The sequence below is a fragment of the Bombina bombina genome, chromosome 5 (assembly GCF_027579735.1).
Source record: "Bombina bombina isolate aBomBom1 chromosome 5, aBomBom1.pri, whole genome shotgun sequence".
Taxonomy (NCBI): Eukaryota; Metazoa; Chordata; class Amphibia; order Anura; family Bombinatoridae; genus Bombina; species Bombina bombina.
In genome coordinates this window covers 936,432,620-936,454,600 of record NC_069503.1, presented here as the reverse complement: position 1 = coordinate 936,454,600, position 21,981 = coordinate 936,432,620, and the positions used below count along the sequence as shown (strand labels likewise).

The window sequence follows — 21,981 nt, the reverse complement described above, 5'->3', positions numbered from 1 at the left end:
TAATGTAGGTGGCGGCGGGGTCCGGGAGCGGCGGTTTAGGGGTTAATACATATATTATAGTTGCGGCTGGGACCGGGAGCGGCGGTTTAGGGGTTAACATATTTATTATAGTGGCGGTGGGCTCCGGGAGCGGCGGTTTAGGGGGTAATAACGTTATTTAGTTGCGGCGGTGTAGGGGGGGACAGATTAGGGGTGTTTAAACTTGGGGTACATGTTAGGGTGTTAGGTGCAGACATTTCCCATAGGAATCAATGGGATGTCAGGCAGCAGCGAACATGAACTTTCGCTATGGCCAGACTCCCATTGATTCCTATGGGATCCGCCGCCTCCAGGGCGGTGGTTTGAAAACCAGGTACGCTGGGCCGGAAAAGTGCCGAGCGTACCTGCTAGTTTTTTGATAACTAGCAAAAGTAGTCAGATTGTGCCGCACTTGTGTGCGGAACATCTGGAGTGACGTAAGAATCGATCTGTGTTGGACTGAGTCCGGCGGATCGAAGCTTACGTCACTAAATTCTACTTTTGCCGGTATCTAGGGCTTGATAACTAAGGCGAATCTGCCTCGCCACAAATACGCTGCGGAATTCCAGCGTATTTGAGGTAGACACGTTGATAACTAGAGGTCAGTATCTCTACAACCTAACAGGTTATATCCAAATTATATTAATTTAGGGGTTCAGCTGAACACCCCTAAAAAGAAAGTTGTGACACGCGTTTCACCCTCATCTAGAATTTTTAAGAACATATAGTAAATATTGTACAAATAGCATTTTTATCTCATCAAAAATAAATTGAAAACAGCATTGCAAATAACTGTGCCAAAAATTAAACAGTAATGTGATTAAAAGTATGTTACATTTGGATTATTACAGTTGCATATTGTTAGAGGAATGGAAGTAACTGAACTACTTCCAAGTGTAAATACAAACATTTAGCCATCAGCAAATTTAATAAAAACAGTGTTGTAGATTATATAAAGACTGTATAGTTAATTCTTAAAAATAAATGTAACAAGATATGTAAATTTGAAACGTGTTATGCCCCTAGGGAAAATATTTTGACTTTAGATCATAAATTCTTTAAGAACTTTACTGGAAGTAAGCCCACATCTTAAAGCATTCATAAAACAAGGAGAACACGCCAGATATCACTGATGTTATTGAACTCCTGGACAGAAAGTTCTGCATATAAATAGCACTGAAAAACAATCTTCTCTGAACACTTTACTAGTTTTTTGTATAGCATAGATGATTAGTTCTGTGGTATTTTGCTCAAGTTGGAGTTCTTTGAAAGGCTTAAGATTCAAATCAAAGTGAAGTAGATTTAAAGATGTGGTTGGCCTTAAGAAATAATAATGGAAAACATGTCTCCCTTAAAGGGACAGTTAACTGTAAAATTTGCTCCCCTTATTGTGTTCAACATACTCCAATAAGGCAAAAACAGTATACCCCACTAGTACCTGAATATAATATCATCAGGAGAAGATTAGGAAAATATAATTATGTTAACAGGTACCATAATATTACTCAGACTCCCCTCCTCATTAATTTCAATAAAATATTTAACATTTAATTATTTGCTTTTGAAATTTCAGAAAAAAAATTCTACATTGGCAAGCTGTTGGAAACTCGCGGTGTCAAGGAACCTGGAGGAAACTGAGAGAGTCTGAAAACTGTTCATGCCCAACTGTCCATAGCTTTATATTCACATGATGCCTTTAAAGTTCTCAAAATATACCAATAATGTAAAATGTATGGTAATTTAATGAATTTTTGTTTTTAAAGTTAAATGTACATTCCCAACCAATGCACTTATTACCTGAAACAGTACTTAAAAGATATGCTTGATCACTGTAGTAAGAAAATGGCAGCCGTTGTCAATAAAGGGACATTAAACACTAAATAAATAATTGCTTGAATGATGTATTCAGAGGAAAGATTAGCTTGAGAATAAATTGTACATGTGTTTTTAAAAATTATATTAGTTGTTTGAATATTGAAAAAAATAAGGGTAAAGTTAATGTCTGTAAAGCAGTGGCTGCTGCTTACCTTTTCTGGTTACCTTAGGTTACCTTTTCTGCTGAGGCCAATTAGGAATGATAATAAATGGCTTACTAGAGTGTGCAACCAATGACTGTGTAGTATATAGCGGTGTCTTCACTTCCATGTTTAACATGAGTTGGAAAGCCCACAATATTCAAAATTCAATCACATATATTGTAAAGTTGTTTTACTACATGTAAATAAACAATTTATATTATCTTGAGGTGTTAAATGTCCCTTTAATTGAATTAAAGGACATTATACTGCTGGGTACAACTATGTTAGCATTGTTACTACTCACCACATTATTGTTTTTCCTCCTGCGCCTTCTTTATAGCCGTTCTCTTATTCTAACCCCTTACAAGCGCTGGTTGGTGAACCTCTGAATCTTCTCACTAGGCACTTGAGATGTGCATATGGCAGTTTAGTTCACTGCCACATGTAGAATTAAAAGGCTGCTTGCAGTATTCGTCTCTTTCCGAGCCAAATATCTTTTTGTGCAAGTGAAACACACTAAGATCTAGATTTGCACAGAATGCTGCAAGCAGCTTCCTACTTCTGCATTTGGCAGTGAACAAAACTGCCATATGCAAGTCTCTACTGGGCACTGCCATCTATCTTGCTCTCGGTGACAGATGTGGTGCACATGCACAGATCAGTGACAGTGTTGTCTTTTTGACAAGCTGCATCAAGCAGGACACAAAACCCATTTTTTTTCTTTCAGGATTCAGATAGAACATTCAATTTTAAACAATTTCCAATTTACTTATATTACCATATCTACTTCATTCCATTGATATCCTTTGCTGGAGGAGCAACAATGCACTACTGAGATTTAGCTGAACAGCTCTCGTCAGCCAATCACAATAGACAAATGTGTGCAGGCCCTATTCTGTAGGTTATGTGCATATTTTTTTTTCAACAATGGATACCAAGAGAATAAGCATCTTAAAATAACATGCTCTATCTGAATCATGCAGGTTTAAATTTGACTTTCCTATACCTTTAAGTTTAACATTTACAATACAGAGCAAGAGTTGTACATGTTTTCAGGACCATAATAGTAAAAAAAAAAAACAAACACATACTCTAATTCATTTATTTAACAAGCAGTGTCAGTTACACAGCTGAGTCGTGAGTCAGAGGCGGTTTCCGCTCTGGACAAGCACTTCTCTGAGGGTTCCGAGTGATACTTCCATGGTGTGCTTAAACACACAGTAGTGCAGTAAAAACCTAAATAACCAGAGATTAAGGGGCCGAATTATCATTGAGCGAGCGGACATGATCCAATATTGCGGATCATGTCTGCTGCACATCGATAAATGCTGACAGCATACGCTCTCGGCATTTTTCATTGCACCAGCAGTTCTTGTGAACTGCTGATGCAATACCGCCCCCCTGCAGATTTGCGGGCAATCGGCCGCTAGCAGGGGGTGTCAATCAACCCGATCGTATTGCATCGGGTTGATTTCTGTCCACCGCATCAGAGCAGGCGGACAGGTTATGGAGCAGCAGCCTTTAGACCGCTGCTTCATAACCTGTGTTTCCAGGGGGCCTGAAGGCTCGCCAGAAACACGGAGCATCAAGCTCCGTACGGAGCTTGATAAATATGCCACTTACTGTCAAGTGCACTTTTTTATTTCGTTCTTGTATTTTTTATGTGCCCAAGACATCTACAATTATCACCTATTTGACAAATTATGTAATTGGTGCAATATTATTGTTTAGTGTTCATTACATGAAGCACTGTGTATACCCAGATGACCAATGCTTAAGGCCTGATGATCAATAACATGCCAGCATGGAGAGAAATAATTAGCATTATATTGTTATGTATGTGTCTCTCATTAACAAACACTGCATAACTAGATAAACATATTTCAAGCTAAAATTTGCCATTATAACATTGTTTGAGGGACCTTGCTGTACTGATGAGACTTCTCAGATAATCTCACCAGAATGGATATCTTTAGATAATCTGGACAGAACAATGGAAAATGCATAATTATGAACAATTTAAAGGGGGGGAAACAAGTACTACAGACTGCCCCTTTAAGAAAAACAAAATTTATGCTTACCTGATAAATTTATTTCTCTTGTGGTGTATCCAGTCCACGGGTTCATCCATTACTTGTGGGATATTCTCCTTCCCAACAGGAAGTTGCAAGAGGACACCCACAGCAGAGCTGTCTATATAGCTCCTCCCCTAACTGCCACCCCCAGTCATTCGACCGAAGACTAGCAAGAAAAAAGGAGAAACTATAGGGTGCAGTGGTGACTGTAGTTTAAAAATAAAAAACACCTGCCTTAAAATGACAGGGCGGGCCGTGGACTGGATACACTACAAGAGAAATAAATTCATCAGGTAAGCATAAATTTTGTTTTCTCTTGTAAAGGTGTATCCAGTCCACGGGTTCATCCATTACTTGTGGGATACCAATACCAAAGCTTTAGGACACGGATGAAGGGAGGGACAAGGCAGGCACTTAAACGGAAGGCACCACTGCCTCTAAGACCTTTCTCCCAAAAATAGCCTCCGAAGAAGCAAAAGTATCGAATTTGTAGAATTTAGAAAAAGTGTGAAGCGAAGACCAAGTCGACGCCTTACAAATCTGTTCAACAGAGGCCTCATTTTTATAGCCCATGTGGAAGCCACCGCTCTAGTGGAATGAGCTGTAATTCTTTCAGGAGGCTGCTGGCCAGCAGTCTCATAAGCTAAGCGGATTATGCTTCTCAGCCAAAAAGAAAGAGAAGTTGCCGAAGCCTTTTGGCCTCTCCTCTGTCCAGAGTAGACAACAAACAAAGCAGATGTTTGACGAAAATCCTTCGTAGCTTGTAAATAAAACTTTAAAGCACGAACCACATCAAGATTGTGTAAAAGACGTTCCTTCTTTGAGGAAGAATTAGGACATAATGAAGGAACAACAATCTCCTGATTGATGTTCTTATTAGATACTACCTTAGGAAGAAACCCAGGTTTGGTACGCAAAACTACCTTATCTGCATGGAATATCAGATAAGGGGAATCACACTGTAAAGCAGATAACTCTGAAACTCTTCGAGACGAGGAGATAGCTACTAGAAACAGAACTTTCCAAGATAAAAGTTTAATATCTATGGAATGCAAAGGTTCAAACGGAACCCCTTGAAGAACTTTAAGAACTAAATTTAAACTCCATGGCGGAGCAACAGGTTTAAACACAGGCTTAATTCTAACTAAAGCCTGACAAAACGCCTGAACGTCTGGAACCTCAGCCAGACGTTTGTGCAAAAGAATAGACAGAGCAGAAATCTGTCCCTTTAAGGAACTAGCAAACAATCCTTTCTCCAATCCCTCTTGGAGAAAGGATAAGATTCTAGGAATCCTGACTTTACTCCATGAGTAACCCTTGGATTCACACCAATGAAGATATTTATCTTATGATAGATTTTCCTGGTGACAGGCTTTCGAGCCTGAATTAAGGTATCAATGACGGACTCGGAAAAACCACGCTTTGATAGAATCAAGCGTTCAATCTCCAAGCAATCAGATGCAGAGAAATTAGATTTGGATGTTTGAAAGGACCTTGAAGTAGAAGGTCCTGCCTCAGAGGCAGAGTCCATGGTGGAAAGGATGACATGTCCACCAGATCTGCATACCAAGTCCTGCGTGGCCACGCAGGAGCTATCAAAATCACCGAAGCTCTCTCCTGCTTGATCTTGGCAATCAGACGAGGGAGCAGAGGAAACGGTGGAAACACATAAGCCAGGTTGAAGGACCAGGGTGCTGCTAGAGCATCTATCAGCGCTGCCTTGGGATCCCTGGACCTGGACCCGTAACGAGGAAGCTTGGTGTTCTGACGAGACGCCATGAGATCCAGTTCTGGTTTGCCCCATAGTTGAATCAACTGGGCAAATACCTCCGGATGGAGCTCCCACTCACCCGGATGAAAAGTCTGCCGACTTAGGAAATCCGCCTCCCAGTTCTCTACTCCTGGGATATGGATAGCTGAGAGATGGCAAGAGTGAACCTCTGCCCATAGAATTATCTTTGAAACCTCCAATATTGCCAGGGGGCTCCTTGTACCCCCCTGATGGTTGATATAGGCTACAGTCGTGATGTTGTCCTACTGAAATCTGATGAACCTGACCGCAGCTAGCTGAGGCCAAGCCTGAAGAGCTGCAAACGTTTTTACACTAAGTAATATGAGAGTTAACATGAATATTACCCTTATCTTGTAAGCATGATCCCAGTCGTTGTTAAATCACTGTATCAGGCTTACCTCAAATATACCAGGCACTGTCAGCATTTTCTAGATCTTATCATCTCTCTAGAAAAAAATATACTGAACATACCTCAAAGCAGGTGATCTGCAAACCGTCCCCCGAACTGACGTTTTCTTTCCATACTCTTCAGTTATGTGTGAGAACAGCAATGGACCTTAGTTACAAACCGCTAAGATCATCAACCTCCAGGCAGATTCTTCTTCCAATTTCTGCCTGAGAGTAAAACAGTACGCCGGTACCGTTTAAAAATAACAAACTCTTGATTGAAGGTAAAAACTACACTGTCACCACATATCTCTTGATACTTCCTTTCTTGTCGAGAGTTGCAAGAGAATGACTGGTGGTGGCAGTTAGGGGAGGAGCTATATAGACAGCTCTGCTGTGGGTGTCCTCTTGCAACTTCCTGTTGGGAAGGAGAATATCCCACAAGTAATGGATGAACCCGTGGACTGGATACACCTTTACAAGAGAAATATATATTTAATTTACAATTTAATAATATACAATTAATGAAGTATTATATTTGTATCTGTTTGTATAAATATTAATATGTGTGGAATAGTTTTAAAGAGGAATTTAGTTAACAAAATCAATAAAAGCTTTCAAATGTTTAAAAAAAATAATAATAAAAAACCACAAGGTTCAATACTGCTATTAGACATATTTATCAAGCTGTGAGAATCAAAGAACTTTGTTTCAAAAACATTTATGAAGCAATATTTTTAATGTACAAACATGACCTCTTTGTCTGGTTTCAGACTGATATGCTTCAAGATATTCCTAGTTTGTGAATGCTGTAATTTAGATTGCACTAAATAACAAATAAGTCTCAAATATTCTTTAGCACAATAAAGAGATCTACATTATATTACTTACCACAAACAAATAAGTGGTAATCATGAAAAGCCAAGTAAATTTGGTAAATAGTATGTCAGATGAGAGCCGTAGCAGAGCTACTCGCCATAGGGCCCTGGTACAAAATTTGTTTAGGGCCCCACCAAAGGTAACTCAGTAGTAAGCAACAGTAATAATATACATGCTGCTCCGTAAAATGATTTTGAGGATATATAGATGGACCTGCAACCTGCACTAATAATAAGCTCCCCTGCATTAGTTTGTACACATTCTGCACACTCCTATTTATAGACTGGTTGCTATGGGCCCCTCTGCACTTGGGCCCTGGTGCTGCTGCACTAATGGTTGTTTCGCCCATGGATGAGAGTGTAGGCTAATCTACATTATGAATAGAAAGCGGGACTAACCACAGTGTTTGGATGCTTTGTAGACATGCAATGAGACGATCAGTGTTTTGCAACGACTAAGTTGTCCAATCAGTATCTGCATATATTACTGTCCCCTCTTTATGCGATTGTGGATTTGCTGTTAAAAATATATGTTTTGTTGCTTTTATAAATATAATAAAAGTATTTATACTCATCTGGGAAGTCAAGTCAAGACTTTCATACTTGCAGAAGCATTTTTTTTTTTTTTTTTCAAAAGTAAGCTTTATTGAATGAACACATATATAATTACATCTTTTACATTTGAGATGAAACATAAAACCAAAGCGATCAAGATCGCCATATCAGATGAACATAAACATATCCTGGTAATAGGCTGATAAAGAGTTATAATATTACAATTGGCGTGTTCATTGTTTATCATTCCACTTTGCAATATGCCAAAAATACACATAAATTCCTGCGGTCGACAGCACCGGACCCGGGCATCCAATGGCCAAAAAACAACAAGGCTGCTAATATAGTGTTAGATGCGGGTAAGTCCGGCAGTGCCAACCCCATAATGTCTCTGAAAATTTCAGTGGAAAAGATGATAAGAAAAAAATAGATTCAGGAAGCAGATGGGAAGATGAAAAAAGGGGAATGTTGGGTTAAGATAGTGTGGAGGTAAGAGGGAGGGGAAGAACAAGTATTGGGAGGTGGGGAGGAGGAGAGAGGGGAAAAAAAAAAAAAAAAAAAAAAGGGGAGGGGGGGAGGGTAAGGGAGGAATAAGTTCCAAAGGTCACAGTAAATTTAAACTAAATAATCCAGATCTTTCATAAGTTTCGCCTCAACTGGCCACCCTGTCTCCAAAGTTTTCCCTGGCAGCTATATACCCCTACCCTCCCAGATCAAAATCATATATTCATGAGTCTCAAGTCTCCCAGTCTTTAGGTAATGGAACCTCTCCAGGCTCAAAAGATCCCAGACCCCAGCCCTCCACTCCTCCAGGCTAGGTGTGTGTATTGATTTCCAATGTCTTGGTATGAGTCCTTTTGCACAGTTCAGCATTAGGAGGAACAAATGGCGTTTCGCGGCCATGACAATTTTAGGTAGTTCATGAAATATAAGATATTTAGGGTCTGGCGGTAGAATGATCTCCAGTAACCTGCTACACTCCCGAAACACCTCGTTCCAAAAGGGTTGTATATGAGGACACTGCCACCAGATATGTAGCATGGATCCCTCCTCCCCGCAGCCCCTCCAGCACTCACCACCTGTGTGTGGGTATATTTTTTTTAACCTCTGTGGGGTGAGGTACCAACGACTCAGAAATTTAAAATGTGTTTCTTGCAGTTTCATCGAGACCGACACATGTTTCGCTTTGCGAAACATGGATAACCATGCCTTGAGGTCAGGCTCAACGCCCAGTTCTTGTTGCCATGCTGTTATGTAAGAGGGGAGCGCATCGTCGCCCCCCCCCAACAGCAATTTATACAGAATTGAAATGAGATGACGTGGTAGAGTTGGCGAGGTGCAAAGCACTTCAAATGGTGTTTTCTGTCTTTTCAGTAACTCTCTGTCACGCAGAGCACTGTAGTAATGATGGAACTGCATTGCCCTGAACCAAGAAGAAAACAAGTCACAATCCCATTCAGCCAGTTCCATATGTGACTTGATTTTGCCCCCCGACAATGCACCTGAAATCGCGGTCTCCGCTAGGGTATAGCAGGATCCCAGAGAGTAAGCTTTATTAGCTAATCCGTTATCTGGATTTTCACGAACGGGCATCACAGGTGATATGGAGGTAGAGATATACGGTTTCACCTTAATTAATTTATCCCATCTACACAACACGTCCTCAATCAGAGGATACCGTGCGAGCCAAGCAGGGCGTTGGGCAGGTTGCAGAAGCATTTTTAACACACTGATACTAAGAGTTTCAGTTATGAAGACCATATGTAATAACCGCTTAGTATAGGATCAATTATCTTATTGCTACCAACAATATTGCACTATGTATACGTTTTTGTTCCCTTGGTTTACTGAGCCTTCCTGGAAAGTTGGAAAATCATCTAGCACAGGGATGGCCAACCTGCCCCGCTTATGCTGCTTAGTACATGGAGCCCATTCTCTTACTATAATTCTATTTGCAGGTAGCCAGACCAATAGTAAGCTGAATACTGGGTACTTGAGTTTATCATATCTGAAACAAATGAGTTACTGGCACTGTGGGAATAAATTTAGAGGAAAGGACCCAATATATATGGGACCGGTGCTACCCTTAATAACAAATATTAAACACCAATACCCCACTAAAGAAATTGGGCAAAAAGAAGGGGGATTGAGCACTCCACCTCTAATATTGTGTATACTATAAAATGTAACTTTTTTTTTTTTATTGAGGTAAGGTTTGGCAAACAAACAAAGTGTTAAGCCATTCTATAATAGCTGTGAAATATTTAGATATATATGTTACAGAGCGCATCATACAAACAAAAATATTATACATACAGGCGATGTAGGCAGAGTCCATTATCAATAAAAACAGAGTAACTAATGTGCATAATGCCATATAAAGAAATAATACAAATATGCCTCTGAAAAGTCTGTCTCCCCTCTCAGGTAAAGGGCCACTCTTGGACCCCTAATCAAGTGAGAATTTGCTGTAACAGGAGGCTGTCTGCAGGAAAAAAGACCTCTCATGGATCTTATTATGTATACCTCAGATTTTGTAATCTTAAATAGGCTCAAACATCTGCCATTCAAATAAGAGATAACCAAAGTCAAAGTCAGAACAAGGAGGTCCCTCTAACCATAAAAAACAAAGGGGAAAAAGCAGGCTAATGAAGAACTAGAGTGTTATAATTACACAGGGAGCATGCTAAGGCCATTGTAAGTATATAATACATGAGATAAGGCTTACATGGTAGATCTAAAACTAAAGTGTGCTGGGCTCAATATGCTATTCTCTGTCTGTCAGGCCATGCTGTAAATGCAACACAATTTGGTAAGTCCCATAGTTGCCGTGCGGCTAGGCTGAAGAGGGTATAGTGGTACACAAATGCCAATAAGTAGTTATGAGTTTGCTAAACAAAGTAGTGCACTGAAGAATATTGCAGGCCATACTGACAGTGTGCAGACTGATAATAAGTTAGTTATATTTACTTGCGCGTTAACTGGGATTCTGACTGTGTGTGAAAAAGTCGGACCAGGTGTAATACCAGTAGGTAGGCTAACCTAAGCATGCCATTAATTCAAGCTATGTGTGTAAAAGCTTATGTCAATTTGCTTTGCTCTGTGTGTGCGAAACAGCATTCACTAGTAATTTAATGAGTAAAATTGGATAGTCTTTTTTAAATCTACCCCCATAGGGACCAGCACAGGTGCAGGGCCAGCCTGCACGGTAAGTGCCGCTGTGTAAATGGAAGCCGCAACAGCAACCTACAGGGCTATAATGGTAAAGTAGAGAATAGCATTACAATTCAGCTACAAAAGTGACTACAATTAAAATGTAACTTTTAATATGTAAATAATAAAATCCAGGATACCCTGGGAGGTCATCCACCACACTTAAAAACAAAGACAAAACTACCCAAAATAACTAACACTCTGTAGATTGTCTGCCTCCCTGTTTCCTGGCCGATAACAGCTTACATCGGTATCAGGTGACAGAGGCATAGACGCCACTACACAGTGGTTAAAAAAGCAGGGTTTTGGGACACAAACGCGTTTCGGCCTATAAACGGTCTTTCTCAATGTGGACGTTATTGTAAATTATTAGACAAACCGAGCGCCAATTCAGTGCACCTTAAATACCCTATCTATGTGCAACCCACCAATGATGACGCAAAGGGAGATTGAGCCTAGTTGAGTATTTGTGTCTATGGATGCGGAGAAAGCCTTTGATAGGCTCAATTGGAGGTTTTTACATAAAATTGGTTTTGGTGACACGTTCATACATAAAATATTCGCATTATATAAAGAACCAAGTGCAAAAGTTAAACTTAATGACTCATTCTCCCCCTTGTTTAAAATACAAAATGGTACAAGACAGGGATGCCCATTATCCCCCCTGCTACCCGAGTCAGACAAAAACACCCACATAACTGGGATCTCTATAGGTCAGATAGAATATAAAACTGCATTATATGCAGATGATGTTTTCCTTACCCTAACAAATCCAGTAACATCACTAACTGCGCTAAAGAAAGAACTAGACCAATATGGAATATTCTCAAATGTTAAAGTGAATGCTACTAAATCTGAGTTTCTAGGAGTAGCAATCCCTGCAGACTGTATAAACCACATAGAAAAGACATATGAGTTTTCCTACCGAAAGGACTCTATAAAGTATCTGGGAGTTTGTCTCTCTCCAAATCCCAATCTTTTATACACCCTACGTCCAACATTACAAACTATCCAACGAGATTTACTCTCTTGGCACAAAAAAACTTTATCATGGATTGGAAGAATCAATGCGATAAAGATGTCTATCTTACCTAAGATCCTTTATCTATTTCAAACATTACCAATCTCACTCCCTGACTCTTATATCAACAACTTACAAAACACCTTAAACTCATTCATATGGCAACACAGACGACCGAGAATAGCAAAAGCAACCATGTACCGCTCAAAATATCAATGGGGACTAGGTATTCCAAACGTAAAATATTACAGGTATGCAAACTTTATGAACTGAATGATAGATTGGTGCAAAAACTCAAACCATAAGGAATGGGTCACCCTAGAACAAAACCTAGCTTTTTCCACCTAACTAGGTGGGCAAAGCTGGCTGGTAACCTCACAGAGAATACAGGGACCTCATACAACATCTACTACAACAGAAACCTATAAAATATGGGATAAACACATACTAAAATTTACAAATATCGCTACTATCCCTTCTCCATTAACGCCGCTACTTTCTAATCCGAACCACCGATACCAACTGTTAATACATTGTCACATGTAATACCATATTGTCAAGTAGTTCAGGAAGACAAACTAAAACTAAGAGATGAAATGCAGGCTATGGAAGGCTTTATTTTTAACCATTGGTATAGGTATATACAATTATCATACTTTTTAGCCAACCATACACCAGATCTCTCACATCTTGGGAAACCCTATGTCATTCAGACCTACATATAAAAGGTACACCATTCAAGAAATCTACCCTCATACACTAAAAATGGGAAGTAGAACTCAAAGAACCAATACCTGAGAAGGATTGGGCTACTATTTTTAAAAATATGAGCAAAACCAACTCCACCATTAAAATTACAGAGATGAATATGAAACTAATGTGCCAATGGTACTTAACACCCTCAAGGCTAGCTGCAATAAACCAAGGCACTTCTACAGAGTGCTGGAGAAACTGTGGGGAAAAAGGAGACTATGTCCACATATGGTGGTCATGTTCAGAAATTCATGTATATTGGGTTAAGATATTAACAGAAATAGAAAAGGTAATAGGAATACAGATATAGTCAAATCCTGTGGTAGTATTTTTTATCAAATTTCCCAAACTACAATTTAAACTTAGGAGGTACTTAATGTTCTCTTTAGTTAATAATGCTAGCTAACGCCTAATTCCAAAGTACTGGAAACACCCTTCCATTCCCACTCTTCAAGAATGGAGAAATTCTGTTACTTCCACACTACGCCTAGATCAGTACCATTTTGTCCTTAATAAACAGATAGAGGACTACCATTCTATAATCTTTCGGTGGGAAGAATATATCTCTTCGATCTAAAAACTCCAATATACATCAGAACACATTAATGGTCATTAATCACTGTCTTAACACTATATTATATATGCCATTTGGCAACATGCTCTACCCAATAGGATACTGCTTCATGATTGCAGCCATGTCCTGCAAGGTAATCGCTATGGGCGTCCCTGATGTAATTGGCGCCATATTAGCGTGCGTCCCCTGAGCGGGAGGCGAAGGGTCTGACACGTGGGGAGAGTTAGTCGGCATAACTTCCCCCTCAACAGAACCCTTTTAGGTATAGGAAAAACATCAGTACACACCGGCACCGCATAGTATTTATCCAGCCTACACAATTTCTCTGGTACTGCAACTGTGTTACAGTCATTCAGAGCAGCTAATACCTCCCCAAGCAACACACGGAGGTTCTCAAGCTTAAATTTAAAATTAGAAATCTCTGAATCAGGTTTCCCCGAATCAGAGATGTCACCCACAGACTGAAGCTCTCCGTCCTCATGATCTGCATATTGTGACGCAGTATCAGACATGGCCCTTACAGCATCTGCGCACTCTGTATTTCTCCTAACCCCAGAGCTATCACGCTTGCCTCTCAATTCAGGCAATCTGGATAATACCTCTGACAGGGTATTATTCATGATTGCAGCCATGTCCTGCAAGGTAATCGCTATGGGCGCCCCTGATGTAATTGGCGCCATATTAGCGTGCATCCCCTGAGCGGGAGGCAAAGGGTCTGACACGTGGGGAGAGTTAGTCGGCATAACTTCCCCCTCGTCAGAATCTTCTGGTGATATTTCTTTTACATTTAAAGACTGATCTTTACTGTTTAAGGTGAAATCAATACATTTAGTACACATTCTCCTATGGGGCTCCACCATGGCTTTCAAACATAATGAACAAGTAGGTTCCTCTGTGTCAGACATGTTTAAACAGACTAGCAATGAGACTAGCAAGCTTGGAAAACACTTTAAAACAAGTTTACTGCGCCTTTAAGAAACACAAATTTTCCCAAATTTTGAAATAACAGTGAAAAAATGCAGTTACACTAACGAAATTTTTACAGTGTATGTAATAAGTTAGCAGAGCATTGCACCCACTTGCAAATGGATGATTAACCCCTTAATACCAAAAACGGAATAACAAATGACAAAAACGTTTTTTAAACAGTCACAACAACTGCCACAGCTCTACTGTGGCTTTTTACCTCCCTCAATACGACTTTTGAAGCCTTTTGAGCCCTTCAGAGAAGTCCTGGATCATGCAGGAAGAAGCTGGATGTCTGTGTCTGTAATTTTTGCTGTGCAAAAAAACGCCAAAATAGGCCCCTCCCACTCATATTACAACAGTGGGAAGCCTCAGGGAACTGTTTCTAGGCAAAATTCAAGCCAGCCATGTGGAAAAAACTAGGCCCCAATACGTTTTATCACCAAACATATGTAAAAAACGATTAAACATGCCAGCAAACGTTTTAAAATACACTTTTATAAGAGTATGTATCTCTATTAATAAGCCTGATACCAGTCGCTATCACTGCATTTAAGGCTTTACTTACATTACTTCGGTATCAGCAGCATTTTCTAGCAAATTCCATCCCTAGAAAAATATTTTAACTGCACATACCTTATTGCAGGAAAACCTATTCCCCCTCTGAAGTTACCTCACTCCTCAGAATATGTGAGAACAGCAAAGGATCTTAGTTACTTCTGCTAAGATCATAGAAAATGCAGGCAGATTCTTCTTCTAAATACTGCCTGAGATAAACACTCCGGTACCATTTAAAAATAACAAACTTTTGATTGAAGAAATAAACTAAGTATAAAACACCACAGTCCTCTTACGACCTCCATCTTAGCTGAGAGTTGCAAGAGAATGACTGGATATGGCAGTTAGGGGAGGAGCTATATAGCAGCTCTGCTGTGGGTGATCCTCTTGCAACTTCCTGTTGGGAAGGAGAATATCCCACAAGTAATGGATGATCCGTGGACTGGATACACCTTACAAGAGAAATAAACGTAGCACTTACCCTAAAATGAGTCTGCCTGGCAGCAGGGCAGCAGACAAAGTTTGAGAGGTATCCTCCTCACATGGACCTGTGGAGAATAAAGAAAGACTGAATAAACCTACACAGGCTTTCCAAATAAGGCAGCAACAAACTGTTTGAGAGGCACAGTGGGGATTATACCCCACAAGTTCACAATGCTTAAAAGCCACCACTGCTCTACTGAAGAGACTGACATTGACTACGGCTAAATCCCAGAAAGATCAGAGCAAACATGCTCTGCTTTAAAATAACAAACTCTTGATTGAAGAAATTCTTTCAGACAGCTTAAAAACTTTAACACCTCCTTGCAACTGTTACAGGCAAAGAGAATGACTGGGGGTTGTGGGTAGGGTAGTTATATTTAACAGCTTTGCTGTGGTGCTCTTTGCCTCCTCCTGCTGGTCAGGAGTGATATTCCCAACAGTAATTATGATGATCCGTGGACTCACTGTGTCATAGAAAGAAATCTATAATTATACCTCACAGAATTGTATATGTTAAAGAAATTGTGCCTCAGGCTCTATATTAAAAAACAGACACCCATGTCCTGGAATTTAGTCACCTGTGGAAATATTTTCTGTACTCAAGATGTTCCCAGGTGTCAAATATTTAAACGTACTAGGGAGACTGCATTGTAGCTGGCAGCATCATCTAGTAGAAAAAAGAACAGCATTAGCACCCTCTAAAGGACACTGAATTAACTGTATACAAAAACCATGTCTACAACAACACGATCCTAAACGATGAGCTACCTGATAACCAGTATAAGAGGCCCTTCTAACTTAACTGATACATAACAGGTGAATAAATAAGGTCAACATCGCTCCGGTCTCAGAAAAAAGAAAGGAGGCGTGGTCACAGACCGGCTCAGAGAGAGATGAAAAAAATGGTGCTTCTCCGCCATAATTATGAAAGAGGGGGCAGGTCAAAAAGATGGCACAAAAATGAAACGCGAAGCTATAACTAACTTTGCGCCTCATTCTGTTAGCCGATACGTAACAACATAGTGCAAAAACCCTTAGGTCTCCCATCCAGGAACCCAAAGATCCCCAAAATGGTGCCGATCTTAAAGTAAAAACGAGCGTGCTCCCAAACACCAGACTCCTCTGCAAGGAGAAAATTGTGCAGGACCCATTAAAAAATAAAAAAACTGTAGGCTCGGACATAAGGTTCCAAGGAATCAATTAAAAATACCTTGACTGTGTAAACTTGACTACGTCTGCATAGGCAGACGCTGTAGCTGACAGTCAGTTGAAAAAGTAATGAAGGGGCAATTAAAGGGACAGTCAACACCCAAATTTTTGTTGTTTAAAAAGAAAGATAATCCCTTTATTACCCATTCCCCAGTTTTGCATAATCAACACAGTTATAATAATACACATTTTACCTCTGTAATTACCTTGTATCTAAGCTTCTGCTGACTGCCCCCTTATTTCAGTTCTTTTGACAGACTTGAATTTTAGCCAATCAGTGCTCACTCCTAGATCACTTCACGCACATGAGCTCAATGTTATCTATATGAAACACATGAACTAATGCCCTCTAGTGGTCAAAATGCATTCAGATTAGAGGCAGTCTTCAAGGTCTAAGAAATTAGCATATGAACCTCCTATGTTTAGCTTTCAACTAAGAATAACAAGTGAACAAAGCAACATTGGTGATAAAAGGAAATTGGGAAGTTGTTTAAAATGACATGCCCTATTTAAATTATGAAAGTTTTTTTTGGACTTGACTCTCCCTTTAACCCCTTAAGAGCCACACACATCTGAGTCACAATAAATTCGGGGAAAGCTCTACACAAAAGACAGAACCCCTAGTCTCTAGACACAAAATGTGCCGCGACCTGCCTAAAAAATCCTTCTAAAGGATATAAAGTGCCATCATAAGTTGCAGGGAGGCTTCTTAGCCCTTTTAGTGCCAGTATCCCACCCCAGAAGACGAAAAGGCACTTACCTGCAGCCTGGCTGTCCGGCAGGAGGACAGCTTACCAGGTATGAGAGGACGCTGCTCCTCACAGAGACCTGTATAAGAAAGAAAGATAGAGTAAACCTACTCTAGGTTTCTATATCAAGGCAGCAACAAATGTTAGGAAACGCAGCAAGGCCCATCTCACAAGTTCCTAACTGCTTTAAAGCCACCACTGCCCTACTGAAGTGACTAATGTGGAGTACGGCTAGACCCAATCTTGAGAGGAAGATCAGAGTAAACCTACTCTGGCTTTAAAATAATAAAATCTTGCTTGAATTGAAATAAATCCGATTTTCTTTAGACACCAAAAACTTCACCTCCTCCATGTACGGAGGCAAAGAGAATGATTAGGCATTGTGGGAAGGGAAGTGATACTTAAAAGCTTGGCTGTGGTGCTCTTTGCCTCCTCCTGCAGCCCAGGAGTGATATTCCCAACAGTAATTGATGATTCTGTGGACTCACCATATCTTAGGAAAGAAAAACCTATACATTTTTGCATAGATTTTAGTAAATAATATTTATAGTTAGTACCTTGTAGAGGATTTCTTACCAGGGCACAAGCCTGCACAATTTTTGTCCACGTGTCTAATGTGCATAAATATATAGCTCAACCCCAACCTACAGCTTAGTACGTGATTGTGACAGAGAATACTACTTGGCAGTAGCACTGCCCTAAACGTAGTAATATTAGAAAACATTACAAAAAGTGTGTCAACATATTCAAAACCCCCCACAAAGATTATAATTATTTAGTACAGATATAAGCAGGTGAATTAAAGAAAATAAAATCAGGATTCAATTTGAATTAAAAAAAATAATGTTTACTTTTTAAAAGCATCATCACATAGCTATTATGAAAGCTATTATAAATAATACAATTTAAAGTGTGTAAACAATATATTAAAAACTATAACAAACAATAACATAAATGTACAATTTAAAGGCTATCAAAAGGGTGTAGTCATCCAGAATCAGAAAGTTATTTATTTATGGCGCTTTAAAAAGTGTACTTATCCAGTTCTGAATTCTATTTTATTTACATAATTTAAAGAATATTTTGAACAGTGTTTCAAAATCATCAATGTAAAATTTGGACATCAAAAGCAACAGCCAGCAAAAACCAAAAAGTTAGAGTGTCATATATAGCTAGATATTGTAGAAGCTTTGATATTTACTGAATTTAAGGAATATATTAAACACTATTACAAAAATAAGAATATAGGATTTGAAGGACATTAAAAGACGGCAGCCAGCCAGAACAACTAGAAACAAAAAGTTAGTATGCAGAAACTTTTTTACACACACAAATGCATTTAAATATGTAATTATACACTTTTATAATACAATAACATTAATAATTAAGCATTATTTGTATATATACACGAAGAATAGTTCAGACATACGCGGGTAAAGAAACCAAATCTTCAGGAATAAAAAAAAAATAAACACCAAAACAACCAGCAGTAACTTTATTTTGATTTAAAACAGTACACTATGTTATTAAAATGACTAATATTAATTTTAATGATTACAATTACAGTCCTGGCCAAAAGTTTTCACAAAATCTGCTGCCTCAGTTTTTATGATGGCAATTTGCATATACTCAAGAATGTTATGAAGAGTGATCAGATCAATTGCAAATAATGTCCCTTTTTGCCATGAAAATGAACTTAATCCCCCCCAAAAAAACAGGTCCACTTCATTTCAGCCCTGCCACAAAAAGGACCAGCTGATATCATGTCAGTGATTCTCTCGTCAACACAAGTGTCAGTGTTGAGGAGGACAAGGCAGAAGACCACCCTGTTATGCTGATTGAGTTAGAATAACAGACTGGAAGCTTTAAAAGGAGGGTGGGTGCTTGAAATTATTGTTACATGCAAGGAAATACGTGCAGTCATCATTGCTTTGCACAAAAAGGGATTCACAGGCAAAGCTATTGCTGCTACTAAGATTGCACCTAAGTCAACCATTTATCGGATCATCAAGAACTTTAAGGAGAGAGGTTAAATTGTTGTGAAGGCTTCAGGGTGCCCAAGAAAGTCCAACTAGCGCCAGGACCGTCTTCTAAAGTTGATTCAGCTGCGGAATAGGGGCACCACCAGTGCAGAGCTTGCTCCGGAATGGCAGCAGGCAGGTGTGAGTGACTTTTGGAGGATGGCCTGGTGTCAAAAAGGGCAGCAAAGAAGGCACTTCTCTCCAGGAAAAACATCAAGGACAGACTGATATTCTGCAAAAGGTACAGCGATTGGACTGCTGAGGACTGGAGGGTAAAGCCATTTTCTCTGATGAATCCCCTTCTGATTTTTTGGGGCATCTGGAAAAAACTCTGGAGATGAAAAGGTAAGCTCTACCATCAGTAAAGCATTCTGAGACCATTTATGTGTGGGGTTGCTTCTCAGCCAAGGAAGTCGGCTCACTCACAATTTTGCCTAAGAACATAGCCATGAATAAAGAATGGTACAAAAACATCCTCCAAGAACAACTTCTACCAACCATCCAAGAACAGATTGGTGATAAACAATGCCTTTTCCAGCATGATGGAGCACCTTACCATAAGGAAAAAGTGATAACTAAGAAGCTTGGGAAACAAAACATCAACATTTTGGGTACATGGTAAGGAAACTCCAGAGACTTTAATCCCATCAAGAACTTGTGGTCAATCCTCAATAGGCGGGTGAACAACCCCCCCCCCCCCATATTCTGACAAACTCCAAGCATTGATTATGCAAGAATGGGCTGCCATCAGTCAGGATGTGGTCCAGAATTTGATTGACAGCATGCCAGTGCGAATTGCAGAGGTCTTGAAAAAGAAGGGTGAACACTGCAAATATTGACTCTTTGCATAAACTTGGGGCTCCATGTACGAAGCAGCAAGTGCTGTTTCGGAGCCCTTGCGGGGCAGGTTCACATATGGGAGACTGCTTCCGCAATGTAAAACCGCTGCTTCTTACACTCTCCGCCACCTCTGCTTGCTCTCTGTGATTGAAAGCCCCATCAAACGCGCATCTAAAGGGTTGGGCATTACACACTCCGATGAGTTTGTAATGATACATACGGGCTAGCGGACAAACAGATCCACTGCCCGTATGTAGCAAAGGCAGGCGGACAGCTTTGCAAGTTTAGAAGCTGTCTGCCCGTCTGTTAATACATGGGCCTCATAATTTAATTGTAAATAAAAGCCTTTGACACTTATGAAATGCTTGTAATTATACTTGTCTTCAATATACCATAGTAACATCTGACAAAAAGATCTAAAATCACTGAAGCAGCAGACTTGGTGAAAATTAATATTTGTGTTGATCTCAAAACTTTTGGCCAGGACTGTACATATCAAACAATAATAATATTTGTAACATATACAGTAAAAAATTTCATAAAAACTAATTAGCAACGTGCCTCTGAATATGATCTTTATTTTAAGATAAAAAAATCATTATGATTTAAAAAGGGACAGTAAACACTGAGATTTTCATATAAAATAACTTTGCAAGATATTATTTTAGATCAAGTGCATTTTTATGTGACTGTTTCTAATTCTAATAAATGTTGCTATGCGTTGCAGATGCGCATTTCTTTTCTGGTGTTATGCAGTTTGTTGTACGCATGTGCATTCAGATCATTTTGAAGGATCTTAGTGTTTTGCACGTTAACAGGAAGAAATCCGGCTCCAAAAAGAGCTGAATGCTGCGAGCAGCCGCCTTCTTCCTCATTCAGATCCTCACAAATTACCTGAATGCACATACCTAGTTTGTTTGTTTTTACACTGTTGAAAATCCATGGAAACAGGCTGCTCAGGGCTCTAACATTATCATTGAAAGTTTTCATTATATAGAGACTGAGACAATAGGAGTTTTGTATTTGCATATCAGGAATAGAGAAGAACTTTAAGGTTGGATTTTGTTTTTACCAATGACTATAACTACTGGGATTACAGTCACTGTGTGTTCAGAGCTATGTGTATACTGTGGTTATTTTTAGTTATGTTACAATAAATTTTGGATTTTTTTCATTCAGTGGCACACCTGGCTGAGCCTTTGTTCCTCTTATTGTGGATATCGAATGACTGACTAGCCTTGTTATAGCCATAATGGCTTTTCCCCAAAATGGCAAGTGGTGGATGGGGTTTTGCTATTGAAAAACAATTGCAGTAAACAAGATGTTATTTTGTTTTAACAATGTTAATCTTGGCTGATATATTATTTTATAGCAAGACAATATAAATGTCTTGTAATTTCAAGGTGTTTACTATCCCTTTAAAGAAATATATGTAAATGATAGACCTATACTAAAGCATGAACTGCACCAAAAAGAATAAAAAAAAATCAATTTACTGTACACTCTTTACATAAGAATGTTTAGTCATTAATGTCTTATTTAACAATCACCATCTTCAAAAAGATGACAAAGCAAAACTACAATCTCTTCTTAGAAAGTGTTATTTTATTGTATGCCCAATGTGTTTTTGCATAAACATGACAATCAGCTTCACTGCAGATCTTGCTGTATAGTGTCAGCACCTTTTTTTTAATTGATAAGTAGAAGGGTGCAGATATGAGGATACCCTATTTTGCTGCTATACAAAGGTAATATTGTGTTGTAATGCTATAGTTAACCAACGTGCTGGTAGGATACTAAGTTTATGTTTAGTAACTGTCTCAGAGACATAAATCTGAGCATTTTTATGTAACGGCACAATTCAGTGAAGG

At 39.3% G+C, this 21,981-nt stretch overlaps 1 protein-coding gene across 1 annotated transcript in view; it reads left to right on the top strand.

Moving 5' to 3' along the window:
* Positions 1-2,258, top strand: part of SBSPON (somatomedin B and thrombospondin type 1 domain containing) — a 146,428-nt gene extending 144,170 nt beyond the window's left edge. Inside the window, exon 5 of the mRNA XM_053715125.1 lies at positions 1,592-2,258. Within this exon, the coding sequence (XP_053571100.1) occupies positions 1,592-1,709 (118 nt within the window). The 3' untranslated portion in view covers positions 1,710-2,258. The remainder of the gene's footprint in view (positions 1-1,591) is intronic.
* Positions 2,259-21,981: the final 19,723 nt, after the last annotated feature.